Source organism: Taudactylus pleione, unplaced genomic scaffold, assembly GCF_031769625.1.
Source record: "Taudactylus pleione unplaced genomic scaffold, aTauple2 ptg001408l, whole genome shotgun sequence".
Lineage (NCBI taxonomy): Eukaryota > Metazoa > Chordata > Amphibia > Anura > Myobatrachidae > Taudactylus > Taudactylus pleione.
Window position 1 is genome coordinate 1,327,325 of NW_028285808.1, and position 25,762 is coordinate 1,353,086.

A 25,762-nucleotide genomic window follows, 5' to 3' on the forward strand; every position below is an offset into this window, starting at 1 on the left:
GTGCTGGAGGGCAAATCTCTCTTTTTTTCTGTGTTCAGAGTAAACCCCGCCCTTTACAAGCACCTGTGTTATGCAGTTAAGCTGATCTGAGCAACTACCATTTTTCTTTCCTCATTACAAGAGCTCCTGACAGCTCCTTATCGCCACAGCTAAGTCTTCACACAAGAAGAGAAGACTGCTGACCTGCCAGAGAGAGACTACAGGGGACACGCAGTGAGTAACAAGCTGTGCATCCCCCGGCTCCTGCCCCGCTGCCCAGCGCTAACACAGCATGCTGCACTGTGTTAGTGTGTGCATAGCACAGTTACACAGCGCACAGGTGTAGCGCTGTTTAAGGGAAGCCCGCTGTCGGCGCTGCCCTGCGCTGTCTAAGGGAAGCTGTGTGTACACAGCGCTACACGCGCGGCTCCCAGCTTCTTCCCTCTCCCCGCTGATACACGCGGCTCCCTGCTTCTCCCCTCTCCCCGCTGATACACGCGGGTAGCGTGGAGGGGAGGGGGGGATGAACCACATAGCAGCCATAATGGAGCCCATAGGGCATGAAGAAGGGGGCGGAGCCTAAGCAGTGCGGGCTGTCTCTCCACTATACGCGGCAAGCGGCTGTAGTAACAGCGTGGCTGCTGTTTGTTAACGGTTTCATGCCTGTATCTCTCCCTTATCCAGGAAGAGTGCAGCAGAACTGAAGGCTGGATTCTTTTGCTCCCCATTCCTGGCTACAAAGCTACAAGTTAAGCACAGAAGGCTCTGGTACAGGGACTGTGCATAATACACTGGGGGTGCAGGGAATCTGATCTGTGGGAAGGGAGTGGGGTGTATCTCCTCCTCTGTGTCCCAAGCCAGCCTTCTGTATATACTCTGTCCCTCTGTGTGTGGTGACTGTGTGTATCCATGTCAAACAGAACAAAGGCATCTCAAAGGATGTTTGTTTGCTCTAGGTCTAACAATAAACTAACCAAGCCGCATGCTGCTGGGTCCACGTTATGTGATGCTTGTATAGCAATTGATCCACCTATGGAGCCGCTGACATGGTAGGAGTAATGACGGATTTAACGTCTGAGTTAGCTGAGGCATATAAGTCTCAGCCTCCCTGGGTTGCTGAGCTAACCAAGTCTCTTGACACCCTGGTACAGGTAATGGGTACAGCTGTGTCCGCTCCCTCCACTACCTTACAAGGACCGACACAAAAGCGTCCTTTATCGGCTGTTCTCCAGTCAGAAGAGTCTGACGAGGAATTCCTCGCTACGGAAGAGGAAGGGGAATTGGAGGAAGCTTTACAGGGTGATACCCCTCTAGAGTTAGAGTCCACCTCTCCCGGGGTGGAATCTCTAATTTTGGCGGTCAGAAAAATCCTTAAATTACCTGAAGATGTTATTCCTGCATCCCAGGAGTGTGAATTATTTCATAAACAACCAAATCAGCGGTTTTTCCGTTCTCATTGCATCTTCAAGAGCAGCTCTCAGTGGCCTGGAAACAACCGGATAAACTGTTCCAAATTCCGAGCCGGTTTCCTTCTAGCTACCCTTTTCCATCATCCATGATGGAGAAGTGGGAAACGCTCCCTCCAGTTGATGCGTCCGTCTCCCGTCTCTCTAAGGCACTCCCAGTACCGGGAGCCACAGTACTAAAAGATCCTTCGGATCGTAAATTGGAGACAACGCTAAGATCTATTTATACTGCAGCGGGTGCTTAGCTTAGGCCCACCCTTGTTACTGCTTGGGTTAACAAGGCTGTGGTTTGCTGGGCTGACCAGTTGAATACAGGTTTGGACTCTGGTACTTCCAGAGCAGGTTACGCATACTAGCAGAGCCCTCTGGTTGCACGCCTGGCATGCGGACGCAGAATCCAAGCGTGCGGTGGAGGGTTTACCATTCAATGGTGACATGCTGTTTGGCCCGGAATGAGACAAATGGATATCCCAGGCCACGGGGGGTAAGTCTTCCTTCCTCCCGTCAACTGCACCGGCTCCCAGAAGAGCTTACGCTGGACCTTCGTTTCATTCCTTTCGTGCGCCACTTTCCTTTCGTGGGAGAGCCAGAGGGGCTCCCTCCCAAGCAAGAGGCGACAGAGTAGAGGCCGCCCACACACGGTTGCACGTAGACAGGAGCCTAAGCCAGCTGAGAAACAGGAGCCCGTCTGCAAAGATTTCAACAAGTTTGGAACCAGACGTCTCCAGAACCGTGGATCCGCAGACTAATTTCCCTGGGGTACCGAATAGACTTCGAGGTCCCCCCTCCACCTCGGTTCTTCACTACAAGTCTGCCAATACCTGCAGACAAGGCCAGGGTTCTACAGGAGGCTATCCAGTCTCTAGTAGTATCATCTGTGCTAGTTCCAGTTCCAGAACATCGAGGTATGGGGTTTTACTCTAACCTGTTTGTAGTACCCAAACCGGATGGATCGGTCAGGCCCATCTTGAACCTCAAGTCATTGAACCTGTATCTGAAGATGTATCGGTTCCAAATGTAGTCTCTGCAGTCAGTTATTCCGAGCTTGGAACCAGGAGAGTTCCTATTATCCCTGGATATCACGGATGCCTATCTCCATGTTCCCATCTGGGAACCACATTCCAACACGGTTGGATAATAAACTTCAAAAAGTCAAATCTCTATCCGTCGCAGAAGCTCCTGTTTCTGGGCATGATCTTAGATACGGCATCACAGAGGATCTTCCTTCCAATAGACAAAGCACGGGATAACTGGTGGTTGGTTCAGCTGCTCCTCAGACCAAAGAAGGTGTCCCTCCTTCTTTGTCTGCGTCTCCTGGGGAAAATGGTAGCGGCCTTCGAGGCACTACAGTTCGGGCGATTCCACTCCAGGGTGTTTCAGCTGGACCTACTGACACAGGGGTCAGGGTCTCATCTGCTTCTACATCGACAGATCCGTCTGAGCCCAGCTACCAGAGTGACCCTTCTCTGGTGGACACAATCCAACAATCTTTTAGCGGGCCGGAGATTCAGAGTGTGGGACTGGATCATCGTAACAACGGATGCCAGCCTTCGAGGATGGAGAGCAGTAGTCCTCGATTATCACTTTCAGGGTCGATGGTCCCCTCTAGAACAAAAGTGGCCCATAAATGTGTTGGAACTCAGAGCGATTTACAATGCTCTGATAGAAGCAATAGAGTTTCTAAGAACTCGTCCGGTAAGAGTTCAGTCCAACAACGCGACGGCCGTCGCGTACATCAACCGCCAAGGAGGGACTCGGAGTCGCAGGCCCATGTGAGAAGTAACTCAGGTTCTCAGGTGGGCCGAGAGCCAGTCAGTAATCCCGTCGGCGGTATTCATCCCAGGAGTGGACAACTGGGAAGCAGATTACCTATCCATCCCGGGGAATGGAAGCTTCATCCAGACGTGTTCAATGCGCTGATACGTCGATGGGGATGTCCTCAGGTGGACCTCATGGCGTCACGATTGAATCGTCAGCTCCCGGTATACGTGTCAAGAACTTGAGATCCGCAGGCAGTGGCAGTAGACGCTCTGACAGTTCCGTGGATCTAAGACTTCGTTGACCTTTTTCCTCCGATTCCACTTCTTCCTCGACTGCTAAAAAGGATAAAACACGAGTCAGCCTCTGTCATTCTCGTGGCTCCGCATTGGCCTTGGAGAAGTTGGTTCTCGGACCTTCGGTCCCTATTGGCAGACGATCCGTGGGCCCTTCCTCTGCGCCCGGATCTGCTGCAGCAGGGTCCTTTCATACACTCCAACCTAGCGCAACTGCGTTTAACGGGGTGGCTCTTCAAACCGATGTCCTAAGATAAAGAGGAATCCCAGACTCTTTTATTCCCACCATGCTACGTGCCAGGAAACCAGTTTCGGCTGCGCATTATCATCGCCACTGGCGTTCTTATATCTCGTGGTGTTCCAGTTGGGATCTTCCCTCTATGACTTTTCGGTGTCCCGGTTTCTGTTTTTTTTCTTCAGACTGGTCTGGATTCTGGCCTTCGTCTTGGAACTTTAAAGGTGCAGGTTTCTGCCCTTTCCATTTTCTTTCAACGGAAATTGGCCCTCATTCCTGAGGTGCAGACATTTCTTCAGGGAGTCTTGCGTTTGCAGCCTCCTCTTTTGTACCTCCGATAGCTCCCTGGGTCTTGGTGCTTCTGTTTCTTCAGTCATCCATGTTTGAACCTTTGGAAGAGGTTGATATTCAGTACTTTTCTTGGAAGACTGTCCTCCTCCTGGCTCTAGCATCGGCTCGTAGAGTTTCTGAATTGAGTGCTCTGTCCTATAAGCCACCTTACCTTCTGTTTCATGCTGATAGGGTGGAACTTCGGACGGTAGCTGCCTTCCTTCCCAAGGTAGTGTCGGCTTTTCATATTAATCAGCCTATTGTGGTACCATCTTGGGTGGAGGACTCTGGTGGTTCTTCTACCTTGGATGTGGTTGAAGCTCTCCGCATCTATGTTGACAGGACTGCTTCCCTCCGTAAGTCTGAGTCGTTTTTTGTCCTCTATGATGCGGTTCGGAGGGGTTGGCCAGCGTCTAAGCAGACTTTGGCACGTTGGATCCAGCTAACATTCATCAGGCTTAGGTTAATGCCGACCGCCGGCCTCCTTCGTCCATTTCGGCTCATCCCACACATTCTGTGGGTGCGTCATGGGCGGCCGGTAGGGGAGCCTCCACGTCACAGTTGTGCCGTGCGGCCATTTGGTCTTCAGTTCACACGTTTGTCAAGTTTTACAAATTTGATACGTTCGCTGTTTCGGCATACCGTTTTGGCCGCCTAGTTCTGCAGGTGCCGCAGAGCGCTCCTGCCCGTGGGGAAAACTTTGGGACGTCCCCAGCGTAAGCACCTCCAGTGTCCCCTAGTGGATGAAAGAGAAAATGGGATTTTGGTACCTACCGGTAAATCCTTTTCTCTGATTCCACAGTGGACACTGGACGCCAGGGACTGGCTGGCAACTTTTAGCCTGGGGGGCAAATGCAGGCGGCCCTGGCAGAGGAGTAGCGTGCAGCCAGGGTGCCCGAAAGAACGTGTGTGCTACGGCGCCCCCTCCCTCAGGAGAGGACACCCTTATGTAGGCCTTGAGTAGTGCCCCCAGTAGTGATCCCCCCTATGCAGTGCCCCTCGTGCCCCCAGTAGTAAGCCCCTTATATAGTGTCCCCAGTAGTGGTAACCCTTATGCAGTGCCCCTTAAATAGTGGCCCCAGTTGTAGTCTTCCCCCTATGCAGTACCCCCACTATTGCCCTTTATATAGAGCCCCCAGTAGTGGTCCCTCGATGCAGTGCCCCCAGTGGTAGTCCCCTCTCCCCTATGTAGTGCCCCTAGTAGTAGTCCCCTCCCCCCTATGCAATGCCCTTAGTAGTAGTCCCCCCCCCAGTAGTAGTCCCCCCCCTTGTAGTGCCCCCAGTAGTAGTCCCCCTCTTGTAGTGCCCCCAGTAGTAGTAGTCCCCCCCTTGTAGTTACCCCAGTAGTAGTAGTCCCCCCCCTTTTAGTGCCCCCAGTAGTAGTAGTAGTCGCCCCCTTGTAGTGCCCCCAGTAGTAGTAGTCCCCCCCCCCTTGTAGCGCCCCCAGTAGTAGTAGTCCCCCCATTTGTAGTGCCCCCAGTAGTGGTCTCCTCCTTATAGTGCCAGAACCCCCGCAGTAGACACACATAATATAAAAAAAAAAAACAACACTTACCTGACACCCACTCCTGGTCCCGCCGCCGAGATCAGCTCCTCCGTCCGCCGCTTTGCATTATGGGAGTGACGCGTCATGGGAGTGATGCGTCACTCCCATTACCCACTGCGGGAGCCGGAAGAAGTCCGGCTCTGGCAGTGGGAGCAGCAGCCGATGAGAGACGAGTCTGTCTGACTCTCATTAGCTGCTAAAGCAAACACACAGCTGCCGGCGGCGGCGGCTGTGTGTTTGTGCTGTGTAGCGCTGGCCGAACTCCGTCCGGTCAGCGCTACACACGCGGTGCGGTCTGTGTCACAGTGACACAGACTGCCTGCGGCCCGCATGATGCTGCGGCCTGGGGGGCACATGGCACCCTGCCCCCGGCCCAGCCCGCCACTGCTGGACGCCCACCTCAGCGCTCTTCGCCTGCCTGTTCGGTTTGTTCCGTATGTTGTATGTTTTGATTATTGTGTGTTCTTCTCTCCCTTTTACTCCACTTGTTCTCCATCTCCTCTTGGTCTTCATTTTCTAAACTGAGGGCTGATGGGGCATAGAGGGGGAGGAGCTTCACACTTCTAGATTATTTTAAAGTGCCAGCTCCAGTTATCCACGTCTCTATACCCCAGCATAAGCACCTCCAGTGTCCCCTGTGGAATCAGAGAAAAGGATTTACCGGTAGGTACCAAAATCCCATTTTTTGCTATCTCTCTGATGGGTTTGTTTTGATTTTTCAGCCTAATGATAGCTTGCTTCACTGATAGTGACAGGTCTTTGGATCTCATATTGAGAGTCGACAGCAACTGATTCCAAATGCAAATGTCACACCTAGAATCAACTCCAGACCTTTTACCTGCTTAATTGAAAATGAAATAACGAGGGAATAGTCCACATCTGTCCATGAAATAGCTTTTGAGTTGATAGTCCCATTACTTTTGGCCCCTTAAAAAGAGGGAGGCACATATACAAACCGTTGTAATTCCTACACCGTTCACCTGATTTGGATATAATTACCCTCAAATTAAATCTGAAAGTCTGCAGTTAAAGCACATCTTGTTTGTTTCATTTCAAAGCCATTGTGGTGGTGAATAGAGGCCAAAATATGAAAATTCTGTCAATGTCCCAATATTTATGCACCTGACTGTAAATAAAACAGGAAGTGACAAAATTACTCTGCTGGATTACACTGATTAATTTGATGTGCGACAAAAATGCGTTTTTTGAACAGGCACAATTAGTCCGAATCCAGAAGTACAGTAGTGCACAGGATCTTTAATAGAGCCTTCATTCCCAATATAGATACTGTATCTGGCCAGCATCATAGTTATTAGAGCTACACTGTCACTGTATAATTACCCGGCTGTCCTCAGACTCCCCGTCCCTTCGAGGGTACGCTGGTCCGGTCTTTAGGAGCTCCTTCTGCGAATTTCCTTAACTGGCAGCGCTGACACCTCTAATACATATGATGCTGGCCCTATGATGAGAATGTGTTGTAGATTTTTTTATTATATACAATACTATACAATGGAAACTGCTAAAAGTGTGGCTTGGTGGAAGAATAGACACATTTAATAGGCATTAAAACATACTGGTAATATGTAAACAATTACATATATTTACTCAAACATTAAAAAAAACAACCGCATTGATTATACAGAACTGATAGATATTTGATGTAGCAATAATCATATGGTAAATATGTCCATTAATTCCAGTATTGCTGGAAGTATGAACTTGATATGAATACACCCAATGGTATAAAAGATAGGTGTAGTGTCACACAAACCGTTCCGGTGCGTTATCCTGTAAGTGGAGAGAGAATTACCCAGATGATGTGTGGTATGATCAATGTAGACCAGCGGTGGGCAATAAGCGGCCCTCCAGCTGTTGTTGAACTACAAATCCCAGCATGCTTTGCAACAGTATTAGCATGGCCAAATGGCAAAACTGCGGCAGGGCATGCTGGGATGTCGAGTTCTACAACCGCTAGGGGGCCTCTTATTGCCCACCCCTAATGTAGACCTTAGTAAGCAAGATGTCCGGCCAACGGTATGATATAGTTGTAAAAAAGTCCTCCACATGTATTACTGGTCTGAAAATGGATGTGGGGTTATCTCAAAGTCTAATTGTACGCTCAACACTTCTGAGTGTAATGATCCCACATCTTCCTCAGGAGCAAATGAAATAATGCAAATTGAAAACGCAAAATAAAAAGTTTGTTCTCTACACCTCTCGGAAGCAGTTCAATCGCGCCAGGCGTCTCACGCCATATGGCATATAAATGCTAGTTGTACGAGAACACATCTGTATTCCACACCGTCACCCCATTAAAATGTACCTGTTGCCTGTACACCATGGAGGCAGCCGTCTTCTGGGAAGAACCAATATTGGAAAGCAGCCTATCAATTTGCTAGAAACAAGTGACATCACATGTTCAGTTTCCAGAGTATTGCTTCCGTCCCCAAACTTGTTCCATTGTGTTGGGGCAGCAAGTATGCTTTTAAAAGATGGTCAGAATGGGGTGGGGGGCACTGTGCCAGTATTCATTGTGCCCACACATGCTGTAATCTGTGTGTATTGCACTGGACACGTAACAATAAAAGCATTCTGCTTGCACTGGCTTCTACCCTCCCAAAATATAATGACACCAGGCACATGCCAGTCAAGGTTACGGTTTCCCCGAGATTCATCAGACCTAGACCCCACACATAGTACAATGCACAGACAACCTAACTGCATCACATAATTGTCTGTTCATCCTCACTACTTTCTTGGTAGTTCTATGTAATAATAATGATGTGTGTTGTGCCTTCAGGAAAAGGAACGAATGATGCGATTCAAAAAGCCGAAGAGAAAAAGCTTGAAGCATCCAAAGGTATTGTTACCTTAATTCAATTTGCTAAATAACTTGAATGGTTATTTTTTAATCCCTTCCATCCTCACCTGTATAGAGTTTCCTATGCTGAGGTTCTCATACACTACTGCCGATCTTTGGTTGACTATTGTACATTTCTTTTTTGGCACCAATAAAATTCAGTAGATGTACAGCAACTCTGAACACGTACACACTAAGTAGGACCATGCAGTACAGGCAGCGGTTAGGAGGACAGAGCTAGACACGCTGACCGGCTGGATGCCTCAGAAAGAACAAGCTGCATTCTGGATGCATTGTGCATTTCATCATGTACATAGGATACGTGATCGCTGTAGCTAGAGATATATGTGGCCGGGCACTTTGCCAAATTGATCCTAACTAATAGGCTGCAGTGGTTGGTTAGAAGCAATGTGGCCTGTAGCATCAATCTCAGCTTTGCTGTGTAGTATCCGTTTGTTTCTTTTCATTTTCTCCTTTTGTTTTTTCTAAGTCGCAAAAGGACAAACCGGCAGACTCTGCTGCATAATTTGATATGCGACACTTGTATGTCTGTGTGCATCTGAGTCTCTGAATCTGTACAGGAAGTGCTACAATGTAGCGCCCGCAGCTTTTTTCATTCCAGGTTTCGTTGTGCTTCATATACAGACTGTCGCACACACAGATATACAAGTGTCACATATCACATTAATCAGGACAGGCTGCTGGTGCATCCTAGTCGCATCACTTAGAGGCATTTTCGACAAAAAAGACGCCAGATGCTAGCAGAGTAGCACAGGACCTGGCGGCTCACTCATGCCAGGCATATGAGAACTCATCTGTACCTTTTCTTTTAAGATGGATAAGGTACCTGTATTACTGATGAAGACCTGAACTGTAAGCTTCTGGAGGTTGGCTTGTGTAGACCTCTCCTGTTATTGTTGAGATGACAGATGCACAGAATGCCTGAACCCCCATATACTGATGTAATTATACTGCATTCTTCTTCTCTTGTCTGTGTATATACTGGATACTATGGTATGGTCTATTAGCCGGGTAAGATGGTGGATAATTTAGCATGCTGATCTCAGGCAATTACAGATTATTTGCCAAGTTTTGTTAGAATTAGTGCCACAACAGGAAACCATAACATTATTTGTCAGAAAAATCCATTTACATAGACCAGTCCAGCTCTCATCCTAACCCAGTACATGCTCTTTCCTCCCTATCTACCCCATCTGTGTCACGCCTGTTTGTCTGCCCCTCCCCTTTAGAATGTAAGCTCTGATGAGCAGGGCCCTCGTCCCTCGTGTCCTTCACCTTATACTTTCCTCCACTTCTTTCTCCCCACAAGGGCACCTAACACTTGATAGCTGACTCCCTGCTGCTTAATTTGGGTGTTTTAAACGCTAATGCAGCAATGTATATACACCATACTGTAAGTCACTGGTTTCTTGTTCACTTATTTGTTTATGTACTATGTAAGGCACTGCGGAATACTTGTGGCGTCATATAAATAAAGGAAAATAAATAAACAATAACTCAGGATACAGTATATTAAAATGTGCCGTACATTTGTAATGACTTTAAGCCCCCTCACAAGGAAGCTATGTTCAACCAAAGATATTAAACCTATATATTCTTTATTCATAAAAAGATGTATTTTCTTTCCACATAAAAAAAAAAATTCTTAAAACACTTAAGAATATTAATATTTGGACAATGGTAATATTACATAACCATACATATACATATGTTAAATGATACTATGGAACTTTCATTTTGCATAAGCAGATGAGCTATTAAATCTGGGCAGATATATTAGTTAATGTCCATATTAGTAGGCTGATTTTTATAGCGTTAGTAAGACAAAGCCCAGTCTGTATTGAGGCTTGGTTAGTATGTTAGTTTAGACAGGTAAGATATCACATACCATAACAAACCTTCTGGCTCTTTTTAGTGATAGTCACTATCTGGGTATTTGCTGTATTTCTTCACCTGCAGCTCAGAAGGAAGTGTGTCCCATAAGCAGTCACAAGTCACTGACTTCAGCATGTAGTAGCAATATCTCCAGAATATTGGGGAATAAAGAGAACGCGTTTCTCCGCCTTACCTTAGTATCAGCGGCTTCCTCAGACCAGTCTCGTATATGTATGGTTATGTAATATTGCCATTGTCCAAGTATTCTTCTTCAGTATTTTATTACTTGTTTTTTTCTGTGCAAAGAAAATACATCTTGTTATGAATAAAGAAAAAATAAAAAATATATATATATATAATATATATATATATATATATATATATATATATATATATATAAAAATATATATTATACATTGGTTGAACAGCGCTTCCTTGTGGGTTTTTTTTTATTACTCGCAAGTGTGTTATTGTCAGTCTAGTATATGAACTTATGATCTCCACGTTAACTGTAATCTGCACTCTGCTTGCGTGTGCCTAGGCCAGGTGTGTATTATACGTAGGCATACAGTGGGCATGAAATGTTGCTTATTTCATTAAGCCCTCGTTCTAATCGTGATAAATTGGAAAAATATGTGGATTGACATATTAGCTAAGGTGCGTACACACACAACGATTTTTTCAACGATTTAACTATAATTTAATCATTATCGTTCAATCGTTTAAAAAAAATCATTCAGTTTCAGATGTACAACGATGAACGATAATGCGCGTTCACTTTTGTAGTTTGTAGTTCATCGTCCATTCTGACTGTCCAACTGAACGATTTTCATTAAGGTAAGTATCTAAATTCGTTTGTAGTTTGTAAAAATCGTTCATTACATTTGGTAAATAAACGATTTTAGTAAACTATTTTTGTTCATTTTTCCCTTGCAAAGATGAACGAAAATCGTTTACTAAAATCGTTCATTTAGCAAATCGATAAGTGTGTATGCAGCTTTACACTTTACCTGGTCACCACCTCTCTTGGCTGGTGGTTTCCAATCAATGATCGTTCACTAAAGGGTGCCATTTATATAACAATATGCTCTATAGATCCATACTTGGTGACGCTAATCATCTCATCTCGGGGAGTAGCCCTAGAGAGTAGAAGCAGGTAGCCAGTGATGGGGGCAGAACTGAACGATTGGCGTCATTAGGCTTCACCTCCTCACTGCAAAATATCAGGACTAGCGACTGTATGAAGAGGAGGCAGGACCAAAATTGCACAATTATTATAAAATTGCATTATTGACCCCTCCTCTTTCCCATGAATCTACAATTTACCGCATTATTCTCCCTATCTTGTCCACTACACTAGAAAGTGGACGGAATGCGGGAGGATCACCCACTATTCGGGGAACCAGAGTGACTCCCTGAAAATGTTTTAGTCTCTCGAAGGTTCCAGGAGAGTGGGGAAGTATGTATAGATCTAAATACAAATATCTATGCTATAGATGGTTATGGTGGATATTAATAAATGTGGCTATTTAATTCACATCCAAGTTGAATTATTTATATTTGGTGATTTTTTTTTTCACTATTTGAGAAGTTATTGGTCTATAAGCTTTCAGTTATTTATATAGCGGCTTTCAGGATTACCTTATTAAATGTCCTGTCTATTACAAGTGACCTCTCTATCATCACAGATAGTGTGATTAATATGATCAGTGCCATCTTGATTGCCTCTGTTCTGCTAATCTGAATAATATTACTGAGAATGGTTTAACCTGTCTCACTCCGCCAGCGATTCCCAGCTGAAGTGCTTGGAGAATGATAGATATGTCACACTGCTAGGCCAGATTCAGGTGCAGGAAATTGCTTTATCATCACCCAAGGGCAAGAGATGGATTACAGCCAGACAAATATATCTGTGAGGAAGGTGTAATAGAGCCATTAATCCGGAAGCATGAAGATCAGATTTCCTAAAGGACAATAAAAAAATAATTTTGAATATTAGACAATAAATGTAATTATATTACACGTATTGTAAGGTGTTTATTGCACTAGAAAACTAACCCTTGCTGTTTTTTAACTTTAAGGGCCGATTTATCAATCTTAGAAATTGTCCCCCAGTAATTATTGCTTATTGATTAATGTAATAAAGGATTTTGTCATGGCATTTATCAAGTTCCTCTTACCGGGACACTGGCTCTGATGAGAGTAAGCTGTAAAGAGAGAGCTTACCCCAGTGGTCGCCAACCTTAATTGGGGTGTGAGCTACTCCAGATAAATGAAACCTGAAGAGCTACTAAAATTGTAGAAAAGAAAATCTGTAGTGGGTCCACGTTAAGTGGTCTAGCAACTCACTTTGTAATACTGCAGGCTCTTATTCTGGAGAAATGCCTTGCCTTATCAAGTTAATTAAATCCAGGCAGTGCTGTGCGGGTGTCACTTGCGGTGTCCGTCATGTATTGTGCCGCTCTGTCGTGGCTATAATGCTATGGGTAGAGCCACAGGGCAGCGCGTCAGGTGATTGCCGTAGCAATCACCTGACACGCTTCCACGTGGCTCCACCCATGGCGTCGATGCCACAGGGGAGCGCACATCAGAGGTCACTTCCTCATAGTTGACTCCGAGCTACCGAAATTATGACCGCGAGCTACTGGTGCCCGGCACAAACTCATCATGGGTAATGGGCATGTGTGGCCATTGAGCTGCTCATGCAGACTTATGGTCCGATGAGGAGGGATCCTTCCTATCCCCCTCCAAAAAAAGAGATGTTAAACTGTAGCCCATAGGTTACAAAGGGCTAACGCCATCTCTAGATACCGGCGCCAAGTTTGGAGCTTGGTAAATTGCCCAACTATGGGCACTGCCTTTGCATTCAATAGCAGAAGGGTTTGCAGCGGATATGGGACATAATAAATGCTACCGAAACAATGCGGCTAGCCTCTGAAAATGTTTTATTTTTTTAGTTTTGACTGAAAATCTGGTATGATAAATAGACCCCGAAATGTGCTGTTTTCTACCATTTTGCTTTGTGTCATTTTTTGTAGACACAAACCCCCTGAGAACAGATAGGTACAGTGTAGCAGCTATAACATATCCGTGTTTGTATCTTCTTAGAGAAAGTGAAAAAAGCATGTAGGAAACCAGATGCGAGAAGCTGTTTTGCCTCTAGAGGTCAATACGTTTGTTTGTTTTCTGTTGCCTCATTATGTACTGTAATTGACTTTCATACCATGTCCTGCACGGTGTTGTACTATCTCACCCTATGCTTGTCATTGTCACTTGTGGCTAGAATCAAACTGTACATCTCAGATGGGGGGAGATGGACAACTGTAAAGATCTTAAAACAAATTATTAATAGTGTTTATATATTAGTCATTAATATTAGTGTTTAAATGTTAATGACTTTAGAGTCTATTCATCATAGGGAGAAGAGACCTAGATCCAGTAAAAAGTGGTGTTTTTGCAAAATATATGGCTTCTCGATATATAACAAGCCGAGCATCCGGCAGTAACGATTACCTGTACTGGCAGCTGCTTTTAGCGGTAGCCTAGTTAAGTAGGACAGCGGCGTTACATGTATAACAATCTCATGATGGTGATGGGATGCAGTCTGGAAGCCGATGGTCGAAAATGCCGGCCGCCGGCTTCCCCGACTGTCTAATCCCGGCAGGGGTCTAATGACAGACGCCAAAATCCCAACGCATGTCATTTTACCTATGCCGGGAGCCCGACGCCCGGCATACTGATCGAAGGTAAACTCGAGCAGACAGCCGCGGGGGGAGGGTTAGGTTAGGGGCTCCTGGGGGGGCCTTAGGGTTAGGTACCCCCCCCCCCGGGAGGGTTAGGTTTAGGCTAGGGGAAGGGATGATTAGTGTTATGCACCCCTGGGGGAGGTTAGGGTTAGGCACCCCCCCCCAGGAGACTTGGGTTTAGGCTGCGGGGAAGGGGGGGTTAGGTTTAGGGCGGCACTTACAGGGGGGTTACGGTTAGGCACTTGGGGGGGAGGTTAGGGTCCGGCGGTATTCTATACCGATCCTGATGGTGATAACAGGCGATGGTTTTTATTTTTACATAATTATTTTTTAACATTCTATTTTCTTTTACTTTGTAAAAAAAAAAAACCTGCTACTGGAAGCCAAAGTCCCGGTTTCCTGTGCAGTACGCATGAGTGACCCTGGGGCATAGTGCCAGGGGACTGAGGGTCACTCAGCTGCCCTAGTCAGATTTTTTTTGTTAAATTTCGAGAAGCAATAACTAATGATACATCTCCACCTATAGTTTTCTTAGTGTTCTGGCAAACATTTTTTTTTTTAACTTAGTATTTTAGCTATTGCACAACTGCTCATTTTGATAAATAGGCTTGGTTTTTGTCTAGTTTTCCTTTTTGCTTTTGTAAAAAGTAAGAGACGGGATTTTCATTAATGTTGGGAAAGTATAGTCTCACGATGTCCTAGCTGTATTTTTTTACTCTGGCCAAATTCGCATATTATCCAGCACATTGTATGAAGCCACTGTTTAGATTTTACACCTTTTTTAAATGTTTCTTTAATGAACTGTGAAGGTTATTGAATTGTACTTGGGGTTTCTTTTTAGTGTATATTTAGTTTCCCTGTTTGTAATCGCTGAGTCCAGGTTACTGTTGCTAGCTGTACAGACCTCACATGGGGAATAGACTAGGGACTACCTGCGCCCAGTTCAGATGAGGAAGGGCTGCTCTATGATATTGTCATAAGCATTGCTGGAACTGGCTGGCTTTCAGAAAATCAGCCTTTTAAAATATGCACCCTGGGCGTTCAGTGTGCAAATGATTTGCAGCGTTGGAGTGAGGCTGTGCAAGTCCTACCTCAGTCCAGTTCAGGAGTGCGTGTAACCGAGCAGACTAATAGCCGGAATACATTAAGGGGAACAGAAGTGGCCGCTGTTCTGTCTCCGGCAATGGAAGATTTCCTACTTATATTGTACTTCTCCTTCTTCATATGCCTGTGTGCTCTAGTGTGCCTGTATTTTTCTGGATGCCAGGAGCTGACCTACAAACACGACGGTAAGGAAGCACTGCAGGAGTTGTGACATTTCTCTTCTAGGTTCCTTTTAGGATGTAAATTTTTGATGTGCTTCGTAGATATTTTTTGTTTTCCTATCTGCTACTCTTTTATGTGGCAAGGGTGCCTCGCCTTTTTAAATACGTTTCCACTGAATATATTGGCACATTTTGTAGTACTGTCAATGAATTTAATTTAAACGCCCGGCTCTCCTAGATATTTGTGTGTGTGTACTGTATATGATGTATGGTATGCTATCCTACAGGAGTACAGAGGGCTGCTGTTGCTGTTTTAGTTGATCGTTGAGCCACCAATTCAGTTTATCGACAAAGTGCACTTAGTGGAATGTGATGATTTGGAATAAGACGACTTTGATCGTCTCCTCCCTGGGAGAAGCCTAGAGAGGAGATGCAGGTGGCCAGTGATGGGGTTGGGTCAGTAGTAGTTCATGGCATTCATTGCAGAAGTGTATTCATGGTCATAACGTCCTTATATAATACACTGCCTCCTTATATAATACACTGCCAACGTTTTGCACTGATCACAACAAGCCGTCATCAGTCAGTTGCAATTGTTGCTGCTACTTATTCACACAATGCAAGTGCCTAAATGTTTTCTAGGCTGTGTATTGTTCCGGCCACGTCTTATTGTGTGTTGGTGACGGACACTCTGGTGCACTTCACTTGCTTTGTTGGGTAATATTGATTTGTTTGCATGAGGCATTGTAACAGGTTGAGTACGCAGGTAATCCCCGTACACACTCTTGTGAAAGACATTGCTTGAAATGCTGTTGGCTTTCTTCCTCCTCCTCCTCCTCCTCCTCCTCCTCCTCCTCCTAAAGCAATTATTGAGTGTCCTTTTTTCTATGCATGAGATTCGGCTAACTGATTTTTGTAATTTCCAGGTCACAGTACTTGTATGGCATCTATATTGTTCTCTAAACAGACCTCATTATTTCTACTTTTTCTTATCATTTATTTGTAAAATGGCAACATATTACACAGTATTATTATTATACATCGAGATAACTGTGATGTCAATGAATATTTATGAACAGTAGGTAAAGATGGCCCTGGCCAATTTTTAGAGGTGTGGGGAACAATTGATACATCATAATTTAAAGAATTGCTGCTTTTGCAGGGGAAAATGCCTGTGGCTACATTGGGAGGTGGAGACCTGGAGGATGAGTCATTCACTATGTAAACTTTGGTCTCATGTAGAGGGGTGTCTAGAATGTTCAGTACAAAGTGCTAGGTTATTACTGAGCCCAGAATAGCCAGAGAGGGGTAACTGCACCCTAAAAATGTTGCTGCCACAACAGCTTCTACAAAGGGAACCGGGCAGGATGCAGGAAAGCTCTTATTCGCGCACGATAAGAAAGACGTCATTCTGCCCTCGCAGTGTAATGAGAAACAGACTTTTTTGAAAAAATGATTTTGGCCAGTCCTGAAAAAAAAATAAAAATAAAAGCATTGAATAAAAAAAAAAACCCTAATAAAAGACATAATGTTGCCTCCAGCCTACCAAGAACAGTCCCGGTACAGCCTATGGTCAATCTATCCCTGCGTTAAGCCATGTACACAATATATATCGTACAGATCCGTGCAGTGGGCCTGATTCAGAGCCGGACTCTCTGAATCAGGGCGTCCCTGTTTTGTTTTTTTAAAGACTGCCTCCTGGCCGCTCGTTAAGCTGAGGGTGACCACCCACAGCTTTAGCGAGCGGCCAGGTGATCGTCGCGACCATCGTGGCTTGCGACGAGACCCTTGTGGTAGGGTCTCGTTCCCGCAAGCACCAGTGAACTTTCGGCTCTAATAGAGCCGAAAGCTCACCCACTGACATCACTCGTGATGTCAGTGGGGCCGCCCCCAAACGGCAGCCGTTCCTTCGGGTACGCCTCCGTTTGGCCAGCCACCCCCCCCCTGCCCGTTTCAAAACTGGGCAAGCTGTCAATCACAGTCAACAGCTGCCCCGCTTTGGTGCGAGACCCGTAGCGATGGAGCACCCGTCGCTGGCCGGGTCTCGCGCATGAGCACGCCGGCTCTGGCATGCGCAGTGGGGGACCATTGACCCGCTTGCGAGCGGTCTGAATCAGGCCCTATGTTCACATCCGATCCGTCGTTGACTACGGTCGTTCATCATATCGTCCTATCTGGTGTTCCGCAATGGACAACCAGGTGCTGTTACATGCAGCATGTAACGACACATCGCACCATCTTACGCCAGGCCGTGCAGTGTGTATGGCACGTGTGATGTATCGTTACTTCACATCGCGGGGTCGTATTGTGTAGTGTGTACCCAGCTTTAGGGAGTTTGGGGAAGATGTTTCAAACCTTGGAAGGTGATAAAGTGGAGAAGTTGCCCAAAACAACCAATCGGCTTCTAACTGTCATGTATCTAGCACTGACTTTGAAATGACAGAAGCTGATTGGTTGCTTTGGGCAACTTTTCCACTTTATCACTGCCTGAGACTTGATGCATCTCCCCCCTTTGTCTGCTACTCCACCGCCTGCTCTCATCGTATTTTTGAACTTCACCACGACCCTCCCCAATGATGGGATATTCCGGTTTTGTGCTTGCGTTGCCATCGGACCACACACACCTAAGCCTCTTTGAGGATTATCACTACTGCATTAGATTAATAGGAGATGATAAAAGGAATTTGGGGAGTAGAAAGCAAAAATTCACTTCAGTCTGTCAAATTGATCTGAGGGCCTGATTCAGAACCGGTCGCTAAGAAGCGTTCGCTCGTAGCTGGTGATGGTTCGCAATGTGCGTATGCATCGCAGTGCGCGAACTAGTCCGAGCGATTGGGAAGCGTACGCTCGCCGAGCATAGACAGCCCAGCTAAATGAGTGACAGGACAAGCCATTTGTGAGTGGTGACAGGGGCAGGCCACTAGAAACAGGGGAGTGGAGGTGCGAACGCAGGCATGCATGAGCGACTTACGCCGTTTCAGAGGCGTGCATAATTAACAGGCAGCGTCATAGTACATGTCACCTGGTTGAATTTTACACTGTACTGCTTGCGGTAGGGTATAGTCAACCTCAAGTGCTGCGAATGCATCTGATGTTACCCGATGTACCGATGGTTACATACACTTCCTGGAGATGACGTGCACAAGACAGGCTGGTGGGCGTCTGCATACACAAAGCGATTGCACGCCAGGACATAGTGGGTGTGCTTGTAAAGCCTTGCCGTGCGATCGCCTGCCTTGCCATCACTTTGCCTAATTTGCATATGCTGGGAACGAGCATATGCATCTAGCGAACGGGTCTGAATCAGGCCCTGAGTGCGATGAATTCTATCACTACTCTAGCTGAAAATTCATTACTGCCCACAGTGCCGATTGCTTTGTCAGACAATGTATTGTAAAAGTTATCTCTTCAGATAAAGTGCATACACAGAGCAGTGACACTCTATTAGGTGTATCTACAGTATGTAGTGTGCTCACCATTTGCCATCAGAAAATTAGGAATCATCTGGACAAGGAACTGGCCTAGGGATCACAAGTATGGCACCAAGATGTTGGCCCATATTGCCTTCAGGTGGTGAGTTATGAATACTGTAGAGCAGGGTTCTCACCCACAGTCCTCAAGGCACACTAACAGTCCAGGTTTTAAGGATAGCCATAGTTGAGCACAGGTGACTTAATTAGTACCTTACTTATTTTGATTTATCCATCTGTGCTTAAGCATGGATATCACTAAAACCAGGACTGTTAGTGGGACCTAGGTTGGGAATCACTGCTGTAGAGCTTTCCAGCTTTGATTAAATTAAGATTGCCAGTCATACCCCATCTGTGAACTGGTGTGTGGGTTCTATTGGTACCATTGCTGTGGTCTGCTGTTAACTGACTGGCTGTAGCCAGTGTCTGCCCCTTATATCAGTGAATGGGAGGGGCTGGGCTGCACATCCTAATATTAAACATGATAATAGGTGCTACCATGCCGAGACCAGTAGTTCTACAGCAAAAAGGAGAGGGGGGGGGGGGGAGGAGCAGGTGCACACTATAAGCACTAAGAATACAAATGATCAAATTATCTATAATAGACTGCAATAATTAACATGGTTTTAAATGTAAGGTTTCTTAGTACATGTTTGGCCAAAGATGTTTGCCCACCTACCATGTCACGGTGAACCTTATACAGGTGGGTCCCTAACATCTCTAATACTAACACACTAATTAATTTATCTAGGTCTTACCTATCATAGAGCCCATTAGATGTGTGTACTGCAATGCAAGGACCCATACCAGTTAAAATCACCTGGGGCAGGCAGGAAGAGTGCTAGCCCAAAGAAGGGGTCTCACCTTCAGAATGTACCTTAATTACACACACACAGGAAATGGGAGGGGCTGGGCTGCACATCCTAATATATATGGGTCCTTGCATTGCAGTACACACATCTAATGGTCTGGTGGGTCGCTGGCCTGTTGTTGGTGGTGTGCTGGATGAACGATAACGATCATCCAGCACACCGGGAAGGTGCAGTGTGATCAATCAGCGATATCGTTATGGCTGACTGATCGTACCGTGTGTACGCACCATTAGAGCGATCTATGGTTGAGCACAGGTGGTGAAATTAAATTGACTGAGGCACTAATTAAGCCACCTGTGCTCAGCCATGGATAAGTCTAAAACCTGAACTGTTGGGGAGCCTTGAGGACCGCGTTTAAGCACCTCTGTGATAGTGTCCTTACTTGTCCTCAGTAAGAACTTGCCTATTATTGCAGATAAGGAATTGCAGGATGTGACGGGGTCTTATCTGACTTGTGCCTTTTCTGGGTCCCCTGTGCCAGGTGTAATATATTGCTAACTTACAGTAGGAGGTACACACATGATGTGGTTGGCACTCACTAATTACTGCTTGTCTGTAATGACACCGTGGAAAGGAAAAACATTGCATAACAGGACGCCATGGGACATGGGACACAGCTGTACTGTGTTAATTTAGAAACACCTTTCTGCTGATGATCTCTGTGTACATTTGGCCAGTATCCAGTAGAAAACCAATGACACTTATCATATTATCATTTGTTTTAATTAATGTAATTAGGTAAAATATTTGACCAACACTATCAAAACAACTATTTTCTTGCTGTGTGGCTGGTGCATTTTGAGAATTGCATCGATAATACATGTAAGTATGTCCACCTTTAGGTCATCTTTGTAGGGTGTGGTACAATTTGTTGACGTTCAGAATGTCGACATGGTTGGGAGGTACACATGTCGACCTTTTCAATGTCAACTGGCAGCAAGTCGTGTGTGCAGATGCCCGTATGACCGGTGAATATTGCTGATACTAACCCTAAAATCATCCTAAAATTGACATTCACAATGCCGACATTCAGTACGTATACCGTTTTTGTAGACCATACTGTACATTATAGTCTGTTTTACTAAAAGAAGTTTTTTGGGTTTTTTTTATATTTATTGTTGATGCAGGTTTAAAAAAAAAATGTTCCCTTATTTGCTTAGCGCATGTTGCCATATTTTTTTAAAATTGTATTGCATAGTTGACCACAATGATGCAGCAGAAATGTAAATACATTTGATTAATTTGGAAGACATTAAGGCATTAGGTTTGTGAAAGGAAGGTAATTGTTTTAGTGCATATAGCATCTCCTCACGCCGCAGGCTATAACCAGCTCTCGTTTTTAGAGGCATGTTGTGGAGACGTTTTTTGGATTTGACGAAGAATCCGTTGATTCCGAAACCTCTTCAGTCGCCTCATACACCACCGATAAAACAGATAGGACACCAGCAACGCCTGAAGAAGACATCGAAGACGTAAGTTCTAGTCCGTGTATGATTAATGTCATGTTCCTCAGCATGAATGTTTTTTATGTGCACTGTGCGTTATGGGTACAGATTACAGTTTCTGGATGTTAGTGAGTTATAGTTATAGTCAGCAAAATATGGGATTAACAAATAAATGGACCTCCGGATCTGGGCAGGGAGGGCTTCTTTCAGTTATCATTTACTACGTCCATGTTCCATCCTGGGTTTTGTGGATACTTGATTTACCATAGTTATCGTTCGTGATCACTATTTCAGGGTCCATTTGTAAAATTATTTAACATAAATCTTCACATAACAGAATTTTACTGTGACAGGTGGATAAACTCCCTGATCGATGTTTTGAAGTAGTTCAAAGAACAAATACGATTTCATATAATGAAATAAACTGTCACAATTATTTTTCGAAATATGACATCATTATTTTAGCACAGCGGCCTGTGTTTTCTTTGCTCTCTGTTGTCACTGTGGTATCGGCAGAAATCTGTGGCTAATATAGTAACCGGTTCTAAACTGTCTCTGAGGTCACGTCAGCCCTATATGTTGTGTTTGATGTGTGACCCAGCAAAGGCACGTTTTCCCTACCATGATATAGGGAACGTCGGCAAAGCGCAGTCTGGTCATGCTTCTGAAATGTGACACATTGTAAATCAGCGATGTCCCAGAATTACAGTAGCATGAATAATAATTCAAAAATACTTTGTTGCATATTTTTTTTTTTTTAAAGAGTACCCCTAAAGAAGAAGCTGACTTAAGGTTTCGCCAGCTGACGCGAGAGTACCAGGCCCTGCAGAGGGCATATGCCTTACTCCAAGAGCAAGTGGGAGGAACGCTGGACGCGGAAAGAGAAGCGCGAGTAACTTTCATTTCTGTACAGCTTATTCTCTCCGTCATGGCACAAATCCCTTTCCTGTGATACATAGCCCTGTCATAAATCCTCTATCTTCTCAGATTCAGTAATCATTGAAGGGTGAATGTACAGTTTGCTGTATATAAGAAGTGTCATGTCACAATCCGCCATCCATGGCAATTATAGCTCCGGTTAAGCAAGTGTTATATGTACAAATAGACTGGACTAGTGGTTCAGTTACCTCTACTTCAACCTAGACGTTCCCAAATAGTGTGACATGATACAGATCAGTATTATTCACATTGTCCGTCCAGTTGTCTTGTATTCACGTTCATGTATCACGTATTAAAGGAGAAAAAAGGGCCTTGATTCAGCAGCGTAGGCAATAGCGATTACGGACGCAGTCGAGCAATTGTTCTCTATTGCGCATGCGTAACGCAGGCGTGCCTGCCCGTCTGATCCCCGTTTCATGGGTGTGCATAAATTAGACACTGCGATTGTAGACGCAGCTGGAGTACTCACCGCATGCATGAGTCTTGCAGTTTCTGCGGCCGGTCAGACCTGAGGTAAATCTGCGTGACGGGCCGACGTGCGTCGATGGTACCGATGTATTTGCAGAGACGCGAGGTTGGACGAATATGAGAAAGCAGTAGGCGTCCCTATGCCGGATGTGCTTTGGCAGACATTAGAATATTTTCGCAGCTGCATTCGGTGTGAAATTGCAGCTGCGATCGAAATTGCGTACGCTGCTGAATTAGGCCCTAAGAAGTTATGTACAGGTGTTGCCTTTGGCTCACTGGTCGGCATTTCTCGCCCCACAGACTCGGGAACAGTTACAAGTTGACCTGCTCCGGTGCCAGGCGAAGATCGAAGACTTGGAAAACTCTTTGTCTGAGAAAGGACAGGTAAAATGTGCCGAGCGGTCTCTCCATAAGCCGGTGTGCGTGCTTCTGTGCAGCGTGGTGTCCATCCTTGTAGCTTGGTGGTGGGCTGTATATTTGTAAGAGAAAGCTCATTCTCTTATATATCTTGCATTTAATTTTCTTCTAAAAATAAAGGATTGACGGCCCAAAAAAAAAGAAAAGGTATTTTTTCATCTGATCTTGTAACCGAGCGATAAAAAAGGACAAAATACAATTGAAGATAACTTTTGAAAACTACCTCCTGTTCTGATTTCTTTCAAATAATGGGGATTTTTCTACTTTTATATATTAAATTGGCCTCACCTTGTGCTGCTTCTGAATTGCAGTCAGAGATAGTTCTCTGCCAACCTGCTCTGTTTATTTTTTTAGTAGAACATTTAGGCCCGTATTCAATTAGATGCGAAAAGCTGAGATCCGCAAAAAAGTTTTGCCGATTGCGACTTTTCGCCTGTCTGAAAAGTATCGCCGTATTCAATTCCATCGGCTTTTCGCGTATGCAAAAACGAAATGCAATGTAATAGGCAAAAAAGTTTTGCCTCAGAATAGGCGGTGAAAAGAAGTTCAAAATCGCTATTTTGGGGTGCGAAGGTGGGGGAACCACTCTGCACCCTAGGAGCAGCCCCCCCAAAGGATAACTGCGTAAAAAAATCCCTTAAAAAAAAAATAGAGGAACTCCCCCAAAAAAAGGCTTTGTAAAAGGAGCCGAAAAGTGCAAAGTGGGGGTACAAATTTAAAAAGTAGTGAAAATAGACTTTAGCGGGGGTCTGCAAGTAGGGTTGAGGTGTTTTTTGGATTGCAGGTGCTTGCTTGTGGTGCGTTTTTTTTTTTTTTAAACTTTACTTTATCGACAAACCATGCTTTCACCCATGTTCAAGTACCCCAAATTTGACTGCTAGCTTTATTAGGGCTATTCGGGGGATCCCCAATGTTAGTGCATCTTTTAGGGAGTGTCAGGCTGGTTTCCCCAAATCTGACAGCACTTTTCGTCGGGTTTGCATTAGCCGGGTTGCGTTTTCGCGTGTTTTGGAATTGAATAAGGTGAATAGCGGGGGCGCGCACGATAAGTTTTTGCAGCTAAAATACGCAATGTAGTTGAAAAGTCCGGAATGCGAAAAAGTATCGCGGGTACGAAACTAATTGAATACGGGCCTTAGTTGGTTAATAATAATACTCGGTAATGTGTAATGACCATACCTGGTTACTCTGAAGGCTTGGCTTTCAGCGTTCATGGGCAGAATAACTCTGCTCAGTGAGCCTGATGTATGCAATGGTGATATATTTGCAGTTGAGCTATATCGGCGATTAGCGCACTGCGCATGGGTCAAAGTACATTCCAGCGACTTTTGCTTGCAGTGTGATTGACAGGCATGGAGCAGTCGTGGGAAGTAATGGGGAGTGGTGGTAAATACCTTAGGCGTGATGTGACCATTTTTGAGGCGTGTTGCAGCCTGCGTCACCGATCCCGTGCGCAGTGAAAAAAATGGCTCCAGCGTCTCAGTTCCCGCAGCCGTGCTGAGTAGCTGTAGGGTTACCTCTCACGAAACGTTTGCTTCCAGTCAATCACTTGCGATTGAATCCTCACTGCATCCGTAATTGCAATTTATTTGCTGCGCGTGTGCAATGTGGCTGATACGCATGCACAGTCCTCCAATAACTGCTCGATACGCGAACATCAGAATAGCGTACAGCTCTGAATGAGACCCATCGTGTACTAGGTACTTAGGAATAGTTTTTTTTCTTTTTTTGTTGGGAAGGAACTAGTATAAATAGCAGAACGATGCACGGCGCGGGTCACTCGTTTCGGACCAGTTTTTTCCCTTTATACCTGAGAGTGTGCACTTTTTCTAAATTTTGCTACTTGTTTCTCAATTTTGTGTCTTTAGTGTACTAGGTAGTTAGGATCAGTGTTCTGTGTCACAAAGTAATTGGTATATAGTCGCAGATTAAGCATAACGGTATATAATTGCAGATTAAGCGTAACGAGGCATAAGAATAACTGTATATAGTCGCAAATTAAGCATAACGAGGCATAAGAATAACTGTATATAGTCACAAATTAGGTATAACCAGGCATAAACATAACGTTATATAGTCACAGATTAAGCGTAACGAGGCATAAGCATAACTGTATATAGTCACAGATTAAGCGTAACGAGGCATAAGCATAACTGTATGTAGTCACAGATTAAGCATAACGAGGCATAAGCATAACTGTATATAGTCACAAATTAGGTATAACCAGGCATAAGCATAACGTTATATAGTCACAGATTAAGCGTAACGAGGCATAAGCATAACGTTATATAGTCACAGATTAAGCGTAACGAGGCATAAGCATAACTGTATATAGTCACAGATTAAGCGTAACGAGGCATAAGCATAACGTTATATAGTCACAGATTAAGCGTAACGAGGCATAAGCATAACTGTATATAGTCACAGATTAAGCGTAACGAGGCATAAGCATAACTGTATATAGTCACAGATTAAGCATAATGAGGCATAAGCATAACGTTATATAGTCACAGATTAAGCGTAACGAGGCATAAGCATAACTGTATATAGTCACAGATTAAGCATAACGAGGCATAAGCATAACGTTATATAGTCACAGATTAAGCGTAACGAGGCATAAGCATAACTGTATATAGTCACAAATTAGGTATAACCAGGCATAAGCATAACGTTATATAGTCACAGATTAAGCGTAACGACGCATAAGCATAACTGTATATAGTCACAGATTAAGCATAACGAGGCATAAGCATAACTGTATATAGTCACAGATT

At 44.8% G+C, this 25,762-nt stretch overlaps 2 protein-coding genes across 2 annotated transcripts in view; both read left to right on the forward strand.

Annotated features, from left to right (window-relative positions):
• Positions 1–25,762, forward strand: part of LOC148442714 (janus kinase and microtubule-interacting protein 1-like) — a 144,780-nt gene that overhangs the window by 103,405 nt on the left and 15,613 nt on the right. The window contains exons 8-11 of the mRNA XM_088463576.1: positions 8,411–8,470; positions 21,063–21,191; positions 21,928–22,056; positions 22,872–22,955. Coding sequence (XP_088319702.1) covers positions 8,411–8,470; positions 21,063–21,191; positions 21,928–22,056; positions 22,872–22,955 — 402 coding nt within the window. The remainder of the gene's footprint in view (positions 1–8,410; positions 8,471–21,062; positions 21,192–21,927; positions 22,057–22,871; positions 22,956–25,762) is intronic.
• Positions 15,230–21,142, forward strand: LOC148442716 (uncharacterized). The gene is made up of 2 exons (XM_088463578.1): positions 15,230–15,401; positions 21,063–21,142. The coding sequence occupies exons 1-2, from the start codon at positions 15,296–15,298 to the stop codon at positions 21,092–21,094; spliced, it is 138 nt and encodes a 45-aa protein (XP_088319704.1). The 5' UTR covers positions 15,230–15,295; the 3' UTR covers positions 21,095–21,142.

What these genes read in the sequence shown, in the direction of transcription:
- LOC148442716 (XM_088463578.1), top strand. Translation starts at nt 15,296, where the DNA reads ATGGAAGATTTCCTACTTATATTGTACTTCTCCTTCTTCATATGCCTG. An exon ending in GCTGACCTACAAACACGACG is followed by an intron (nt 15,402 to 21,062) that starts GTAAGGAAGCAC and finishes TCTCGTTTTTAG; the next exon opens with AGGCATGTTGTGGAGACGTT.